This window comes from Monosiga brevicollis, genomic scaffold, assembly GCF_000002865.3.
Source record: "Monosiga brevicollis MX1 MONBRscaffold_26 genomic scaffold, whole genome shotgun sequence".
Taxonomy (NCBI): Eukaryota; class Choanoflagellata; order Craspedida; family Salpingoecidae; genus Monosiga; species Monosiga brevicollis.
In genome coordinates, this window is record NW_001865063.1 from 212,261 (window position 1) to 221,187 (window position 8,927).

General features: G+C 56.3%; 2 protein-coding genes across 2 annotated transcripts in view; one reads left to right on the plus strand and one right to left on the minus strand.

Moving 5' to 3' along the window:
* Nucleotides 1-1,260: 1,260 nt before the first annotated feature.
* Nucleotides 1,261-3,630, plus strand: MONBRDRAFT_28423 (uncharacterized protein; the record flags this gene model as incomplete). Its single annotated transcript, XM_001748826.1, has 11 exons — nt 1,261-1,375; nt 1,443-1,594; nt 1,682-1,924; nt 2,063-2,184; nt 2,335-2,414; nt 2,537-2,597; nt 2,686-2,772; nt 2,879-2,972; nt 3,062-3,140; nt 3,287-3,423; nt 3,499-3,630. The coding sequence occupies 11 exons, from the start codon at nt 1,261-1,263 to the stop codon at nt 3,628-3,630; spliced, it is 1,302 nt and encodes a 433-aa protein (XP_001748878.1).
* Nucleotides 3,631-4,212: 582 nt separating this feature from the next.
* MONBRDRAFT_38485 (uncharacterized protein) overlaps nt 4,213-8,927 on the minus strand; it is a gene marked incomplete at both ends in the record, with an annotated part of 6,469 nt that continues 1,754 nt past the window's right edge. The window contains 7 exons of the mRNA XM_001748894.1: nt 4,213-4,995; nt 6,588-6,662; nt 6,804-6,854; nt 6,955-7,068; nt 7,142-7,264; nt 7,363-8,443; nt 8,534-8,883. Coding sequence (XP_001748946.1) covers nt 4,213-4,995; nt 6,588-6,662; nt 6,804-6,854; nt 6,955-7,068; nt 7,142-7,264; nt 7,363-8,443; nt 8,534-8,883 — 2,577 coding nt within the window. The remainder of the gene's footprint in view (nt 4,996-6,587; nt 6,663-6,803; nt 6,855-6,954; nt 7,069-7,141; nt 7,265-7,362; nt 8,444-8,533; nt 8,884-8,927) is intronic.

The following is an 8,927-nucleotide window of genomic DNA, read 5'->3' on the forward strand; positions in this document are numbered from 1 at the left end:
CCAAGAAAGAACAGTGTGTGTGTCTGTGTGTGAGAGAGAGAGAGAGACACACACACACACACATCGAGAGTGAGAGAGCAAGGTCTGTACCTGTTTCCCTTTGAAGTTCAAAAAATGGCCACGTCGTCACTTGAACACACACAGTCAGCGAGAGAGAGAGAGAGAGAGAGAGAGAACGAAAGGGGTGATGTGTAAGTATGGGAAATTAAAGGGAAAGTGTGTATTAAACCATGACGTATGTGTGGTTATGAAGCAGGAAGACAAAGAAAACGTTGCTTTGGTCAGGGCTCAAAGTAAGAGCTCCATTGCCTTTCTAAAGTGGGCGTGTGCGGGTTGAGTTGGACTGGGGGGGGGGGACTTTGAGTTTGAGTTTGAGTTGGTTGGGCCGTAAACTACTTTGCTCAGAGACGGCAAGCTGGTTTGCAACGAGCCGTGATCGGAAGGAAGGCTGTCTTGTCTCCCATCTCGGCACAGGGCACCGCCGACCCGGCTGCCACACAGACCGGGGACCGCTTCCCCCATATTCCCTTTTTCGTGTGGTGATGAGTTGGCGCTTGGGTAGGGAGGGCATTGCTACACGTTGCGGGAGCGTGAACATGCTTCAATGCGATGAGCGGTCACCGTTACAAACGCAGAAGGGGGTCAAAAAAGACGGTGCAGATGCTAATATTAGCCGATATGCACTGGGGGTTCAAATCTCGAACAGAAAGGCGGAAACTGTTGCTCTGCAGTCCTCAAGACGCATAGTCTCCCAAGAGACTTGGACCATGACATTCTCGTCTGACATCACGACTTGGAATTGTCAGATAAAATATCACCGGAGCCCAGGGGCTGTGTGAAAGGGTTTATGTCGCTCTTATGTACGTATTTGCAGATTTTCATTCAGTCGTGTGAGGATACAGCTTTATAACATTACAATGTTTTTGAAGTAAAATACCCACTTTAATACTTACGTTGTCTGCTTTTGAGTTTCTTGCTTAGTGAACAACCACAAGCATTTGTTACAAGCAACTCGAACGTGACGACCGACGACCGACCGACCGACCGACCGACCGACCGACCGACGGACGAGGAGGAGATTGATAGCGGCAAGGGATCCAAACGCGCGAAGCTGGGTGGGTCCAAGCACGACGACGCAAGACCATCTGGACCGACCCGTTGGCCTGTGAAATGGCGGCTCCAGAGCTGTACGTTGCACGTTTTTGGTGACTTTTTGGGGCCAGTGGCGCGAGCTGCTCCGCGTGACACTGACCCGTGTGCATGGCGGCTAGGTTGGGCTCGGTGGCCGACTTGATTTGGGGCACCGCGAGCCAAGATGCCGAGATTGTGCGCCGATGGTTGCAAGGCATGTCCAGCGCTGCAGCGGGCCGCTTTGGTACACAAGACACGACTTGTTGATTTATTTATCTTTGCTCACATGCACTGGGCTCGGGGGTCGGCAGGCTTTGAATTCCACGACGCCGAGCCTTCGGCACTCGTACAGCACGCTGGTGGACCCTGCGGCGTCATTGCCCCAGTACAAGCCTTTCTGCTCAAGCACCTCATCTACCCCGAAGGCAAAGCCACGGTTCCCGGTGGCTGGCGCACCCCAAAGGTCCGAAAGCCCACAGCTCACATGCCACCCCCGCCAAGCTCCCACCATATGTTGTGGCACCACCCGTGCTCATACCTGGGCCTATAGGATCAGTATGGAGCCCTTGTCTCAGCTCTGACGACCATGCTTCTGCAAGCAGCCATGGCCCCTTCCTCGCCCGCCAAAGACGCGCCAGTGGTTTGGCCTGCGGCAGGTGTCACCGTGGTCACCGCGCCACTCGACGCGGGAGACCAGACTCTGGATGACTTTCACCAGCATGCCCAGATTGCTGTCCTCCATGACCAAGACATGATCGAACCCCATCTCCTCAGTCTACAGGCCAGCCTCCAGGTTTGAAAGAGATGCCTGTGTCTTTCCGTCAAAAGCCTGGTGGTTGCTGAGCTTTGCCGACTCCATCAAGTCAGCTGCACTTGCCCTTGACACTGCGTCTTGCTTCACTTGTCCAACTACGCCCCACGCCCCATGCAGCACCCTTTTGCCGTCGTGGCACTCGTCTACTCTTTGGTTCTGACTCGCGGCACGGAGCGTCTGGCTGAGGACATGGGTGTGGAGCAAGATTCACTCATTTCTGCCCCCTTTGGGCACTGCAAGTTTGTTAATGCATCCCCCGCGCTCTGCTCGCCCCATCCACCCCTTGACCTCGCCTCAACTCACATCTTGGTCATGACCCAATCTTGGGGTCTTCTCTTCTTTCCTTTTCTTTCCTTAACTCACCTCTTTTTCCACTTTCCATTCGTTAGCCAAGCTCTGCTCAACCTAGCCCTCACCGGAACGGCCGTGCCCAACGTGTGGGATGGCGACAATGACATGGGTGGTCTCGGTAAGCTCACGTACTGCGCTGGTCCCACACATTCCTCCTCGACGCCCATCTACTCCTTGGCTTGCCACGTCCTGCTTGCCCCTGACACTGTGCTTGCTTTTGTTCTCGGCATGTGATTGCAGCCTTGCGTGGCCTTCCTCGCCGCAGTACCATTGGCTATCTAACCTTGCTCGAGTCACTACGGTAAACGACAGCGAGTTTTGTAAAATGCATAGGGGATTTCGAAGAGCGTATCCCAGGCTTACCCAAGCATGCAAACGTGTGTCCGTAGCTACTGTACCTGTGGCTCCTACTTCAAGAATCCCGAGTTTCCCATCTGGGTACTTGGATCTGAAACACACTTTACCTTGCTTTTCAGGTTTGCCCAGGCGATCGACCTCGGGAACGCTTGCGCGTTTGCTTGCTCAAGATTGGCTCCCTCTTGGTCGCCTGACTGTCTGCCCTGGCTGTTGGCTTGGTTGCAGCTTGGACTCGCGCCTCGTTGTGCAAGACTCACCGCGGCAACACGCAAGCACTGTTTTTGATCGGCATGATGCCAACGCCAATGGCTTTCTCATGGTACGCTGACTAATTGGTCGCGTGGGTCTTGAGCGGTGTCGCCACTTGCTCATGGGGCTACCCTTGGACTCAATCAACTTCCCCCGTAGCCGGAGCAACTACCAGCTTTGCTTGATGAGCTTCAATTGTTGATGGAGGACAACGAAGCGCGCACGCGGCTTGTGTCAGGTACGACCGCCGCCCCGCCAAATCGTCCGCACCATGTCTTGTTTCAGACGCCACCTCCCCCTTGTCTTCTGCTGAGCGCGCACCCAAGCGATGATGGCTGACCAACACCGTTGCTGTTGTACCCGGGATCTCGGCGCACATATTAGCCCTTGACAGGGATGGACTGGGCATCGTGCTCAAGCCTCAGTTTTTGGCCCACTTTTATAAAGCTGAAGGCGAAAACGGCACCCCGGAGCAGTTTGTCGTCTATCACTACAACGGCATTGCCCAACCAGGCTCGGTGGTATGTTTGGTTTGACTTGCTGCACGGCCCCTGTTTACTGCTTGGTCTGCTGAATAATCGTGTGCTGTGCCACAGGTGCGCTTTGTGCGCGGCCAAGCCAAGGCTGAAAGCCCGACTGATGTGGGCGCAACTGACGTGATGCGGATCCTGTGGTCCAAATGGACAAAGCTGCAAGTCCAGTGGGACCAATCGCCGCGGGTAACGTAAAAGCAAGAAGAGAGAGAGAGAGAGAGAGAGAGAGAGAGAGAGAGAGAGAGAGACTTGGCACCCATGTCCAGTGGCATGAGGCGTGTTTGAGCATCGGTGCCAGCGCGAGGTGCAGGCTGGAGGATGTTTGCCCCGCATGTACGGGCTTTTGTGACTGGCAGCGCAGCTCTCTTTTGTCGAAGTGCCAAAGGAGTTGACAGGGGTGTGACGAGACGGGTCTTGCTGTCGGAGTTGCTGTTGCTGTGTGCATGTGTTCATCTGCTCTGAAGAAACTGAAACTTGATCAAGAGAATAAAGCGGCGTTCAATTTCATGTCGTGCGCGCTCGGTATGGTGCGCGGGCAGTGAGAGAGGGGGAAACAGGCCGGGGGGCCTCTGCGCAGCAGAGGTGCAGAAAGAAGAGCGTGGGATGGCACGCTGGTGTACATGCGTGTAACTGACCAAGACGCTATGGAAGGCGACCCAAGAGCAGGCTGCAGCAGCAGAAGACGCATGTTGGGAGCGAAGAGGACTCTGAAATGCCGTTGGCATGGCGGATTGTTGGCTAGAACAGACACACGGGGAGTCGTATAATTTTTTATTTTTACATGGAGTTTTGAGCAATGAGCATTTGTACATCATCGGCAAAGGCCGCGCGAGAGGCGGCATGGTGGGCGGTGCAAATGGGAAGGCTAGAGCTGGCTATGGCGACTTGTGAGCCGTCAGCAAAAACGGCGACGAGCTCGTTGGTGTTTGTGTCAAAGAGAATGTTGTCGATGGAGCCAAAGTCTTCACTGGTGGTGCAGAGGAGATTGCGGTTGTGGCGGAGGAGCACAAGCTGGCCGTATTCGGCATCGTATTTAATCTCCCATTCGCGAATGGGAGTGGCGAGGCCCAAGCAGTAGAGGGGCAGGGTCAAGGGTGCAAGGATGGAGGTCAGCGCCGAGGGTCCGCGCTGGAGAGTTAAGGAATGGGGCAAGGCGTTGCGGTCGACACGGTAGGGGCTATCTGTGCAGGTCAGAACCTCGTGCAAGCCGACGCGATGGCCATGCCCAGCCGAGCCCTCGGCCAGCTCGGTATCAAACCCTGCCGGGAGCGAGGTGCGACGCGGCTGCACGAGCAGAGGACGCTCACCGCCAGACTCGAGGAGCAGCTCGTCTTCCTCCCAGAGATGGTAGCTGTCATCAAGGGGCGGATCGGAGACTGACTGAGGCAGATAATGCCGGGGCACCACAATGGAAGATGCCCGTTCCAAGTCGGGAGGGCCGGCGCTATCGCTCATGAGGTTTGAGCGCCGTGGCGCCGGTGACGTGGTCGCAGCCGCCGTCGTACTGGTCGCGAGGTGCCAAAGATGAAATTGTTTCAGTAAGTCAGCAAGAGGGCTGAGCTACCAACGCCAAGTTTGAAAAGGAGGCGCGACCACCAAGGGTCTGCGCACAGCCGTTGCCTCAGACCAACAGGTGACGACACTGACGACGACGACGCTGAGTTGTTGTTGCTGCTGTTGCTTTTTGGAGGCGGTGGGCCACCCCACCAAGGGACTTGAAAAAAAAGGATATAAAGAGAGAAAGAGAGAGAGAGATACAAACCCAACCACGGCAACCCAAAGTATCTCCGCCACAATCGCCGTCCGAATCAAGGCGCCGTCCGAATCGAGGCGCCGTCTTCCCTCCAGGTCCTCGAAAACGCACACACGCACCACGTCCTGAACGTGTGCTTGATGTCCGGCTCACTTTACAAATTAGAGGGGTGGGTTTTAACTTCTCTCTCTCATTGATTTTAAACTACCCCTCTTTCTTAACGTTTTTTTTTTCTGCTTGAGTCTCTTGAATCTCTCTCTTGAATCTCTCTCTCTTGAATCTCTTGAATCTCTCTCTTGAATCTCTCTCTTTTTAATCTCTCTCTCTCTCTCTCTCTCTCATCTCTCATCTATCTCAACATCCCCCTCGTTTATCAAAAGCTTTTCTGCCTCCTCCAACGAGATGCTGGGGGGTGAGGCGCCCGAGGTGGCGCGAGCACGGCGGATGCGGGTTGTCGGGGCTTTGTTGCTCTGCTCGGCCACCGTGAATGCGAGCATTGGTAGGTTGGTTGGTTGGTTGGGTGGGTGGCGTCTTCTTCTTGGGGTCTTGTTTTGGTTTCTCTGTTGAGCTGGAGCTGCTGCATTCGGCGCAGGAATCCCCTTTTCGCTTCGCTTGTGCTCACGTGCTTGACTGGCTGGGTCATTTGGTCACGTTTGTAGCATATTTAATGTGGGGCGAGCGGGGCGAGAAGAACCGGCAATGGCTCAAACACATGCTCACCAACCGAAACTAGACCCGATCGCAAGAGGCACGCCAATCGACACGAGAGACGCATCCCCACGCTGCGCGTGGTCTTGAGAGTCACGCGCCCGTCTGTCAAGCCACGCACCCGTCTGTCAAGCAAGCAACACACCTTGACGGATCTCACAACCAACACCCATCTTACATGCACAGGAATAACAGCGCGCAAAACACCGCACAACAACACAGTCAAACTGCGTCCGCGCGAAATGAATGGCGGAGAGCGCGAGAAATGGAAACCCCCCTCCACCGGACAAAAAGCAACGAGAAAAGAGACATCAACAAAGTCTAGCGTGGAACACCACGCCTTGCACACACAAGGAGCGTGCTCATGCCGACAAGAGGCTCAGCAACGGCAACTCAATCAAAGGCACCAAGTGCTCTTCCGCCTACATCACCCATGACCACCCAAGAGCCGCAAATCAGATCGCCATGCCACGCCACGCCACTGGCCGACTCAGCAACCGGACCAGGACTGACTCACCTCCTCCCAGGCCAATTGTTGCTGTGCGCGCAATCCCACACGCTCATGTCGCTGGTGCTGTTGCAGTACATCCAAATCCTACCCCATGACATCGACCCACAACTGCATCAGAGAAAGAAGCCCCGGGCCCAAAACACAGACGGCCTCGTGGCTTTTAAAAAATCATCCACCTACCCGTTGATAAGCCAGCTGCAACGCGTACAGTGACGAGCTCGTGTCGATCGAGTGGGGCTCGCGCGCCGTCGAACGCTACACACACACACACACACACACACACACACACACACACACACACACACACACACACATACGCAAGCGAACGACCGTATTGGTGGCTGAGCCTCTTGACCAGCAACAGGAGACTACAGGATGGGCCATGCACTCACTCACCTTGTACTGAATGTACGGACTGCACGCCGCATCCCGCTCCGAAATCAGTCCCTAATAGCACCGCCCCCGCCCCCGCATTAAACCTACGGCCAAATTGCAATGGTCGTTGCCCACCTGCACTCTGGCTGCCATCAGAATAAAAAATACCTACCGCACGCAAGGCATCAAACGTCGTTTGCAAACGCTGATGGTCGCGATAAAACGTAGCCAGCAAATGCTCTACCACCCGTGCCTGGGCTCGGACCATCTGCAAACGCTCCGTGCGCTGCGAGCATGCATCAAATTTGCGTCATCCAAAGCGCGCGCACAACGCCCAATCTGCCTCCAGGCTCGCTTACCTGCTCGGCATGCAAGGCCTCGCGAGCGGCGTCGTAGCAGAGATGAGCCGCCTCTTTCTGCTGCCAGAGCTCGCAAAAATGGCGCTGTGTAGCGCCTTGATCCTTAGGACCAATGCGCACCGTCTGCTGACACCGCAGACAAGAGTCAACACACGACAGTGAGCTCACATCCCTGACAGCACTTGATAGAGCGGGACAACGACTTGGTTGAAAACACGTACGGGGCAGCGGCTGTCTTTTTGGAAAAACACGTCTGGTGGCGATAGAGGAGACGATTCCGAGGATGGCACCAAAGACGATTTGGCCTTGGGCCGAGACGGCTTGCTAGCCTTTGGCGCTTTGGGTGGTGTTACGACCGGTGTGGGCACGGCCGGTGGCGATGTCGCGGGTGAGTTGTGAGTAGATGCAGGCCCCACAGCGCTGGTGGCCGATCCGGGCAGTGGCTCGGGCGTCGTCGTTGTCGTGGGGGTGGACGGCTCGCTCGTAGCCATGGGCTGGCTGCTTTCTGTTATTGACAGTCGATGCGGCCGTTTCGGCACTGGCGCCTCATTTTCACCACTTTCGCGGGCAGGCTTTGCTTGCGCCTGCGTCTGCGTCTGTAGCGCCAGCACGCCAATCTCCGATTGACGCTCCTGGCCGTGCTTCAATTCAGCAGGCCGTGGCAGCATTGGTTCGGCCGGCTCAGCTCTGTTGGCTATTGACACTGTCGGCGTCGTAGATGATGGCTTGGATCGAAGCTGCTGTAACTGCTTCTGCAGTTGTTTCAGCTGTTGCTTTTGCGTCGGCAGCTGCTTGGCAGCCGCGGGACTAGAAGCCGCCGGCTTGGGCATAAGCTGCTGTTTTGGTGTGGGCTGTGCTAGGGAGCGCGTGGCCTCGTCAGGAGCTGACACGGCCTTGGGCACCGCGACGGGTGAAGTCACGGATGGAGGGCTCTGCTTGGTTTGGGCTCTGTCCAAGCTTGACGTGGAGTTTGCTTGAGCAGCTGCACGTCGACGTTGAGCAAGAATGGCTTGCTTCTTAAGACTCTTGAACGAGACGATGACGGGGATCGGTGCCGGTGTGGCGGCGGCTTGCACGGTGGCTTTGCTCTTGTGAGCAGCCGATGGCGGCACCATGGTCTGGCTGCTCGATGTGGCAAGACCTGTTGAGTCATTTGCGGGCTTCGTTGCGGATTTCAGGCTACGAGGCGCCTTCTGGCTCGGCTTTTTGCCGAGGCTGCTTGCTTTGCCAGGCTGTGACGTGCTGGGTGCGCTGGGGAAAGCGCCTGTCGGCGCAGTTCCTTCCCGGTGTTTCTTGCTTCTGCTACAGGTGGAGGAATCGTGAGGCAACCGCGGTGGCAACGGGTCAGGGGTGGATCAAGGGAAACAATTTGGGTTTGGGCTAGCCACTCACGACTTTTCCTTGCGCATGCGCTCCGCAGCCTTGGAAGAACTGGCGGTGGATGCTGCCGCTGGCGAGGTCGCTTCAGCCGGACCTGGTACAGACGCCACGGAACGATCCTGCGGCTGCTGAACCTGTGCTGTCTTGCTTGCTGGCATAGATGGACGAGGTGCAGAAGGGGCTGGCGTCGCATCACTGTTGGGGGTGGGCGTTGAAGACGTTGCGGGCTCAGCCTTGCTGGCCTGTGTGGCCGCGGGCTGGTGAGTTTCAGCGGTGGTTGGCTCTGCGCGCTTCGGCTTCTTAGGTTTGCGGCGCTTGGTGGGCAGGGAACCGTGAATGCAGCCAAAGGAACGAAGCAAGTCCTATACAATCAAAAAAAAAGGGGGGGGGGGGGGGGGGGGGGGGG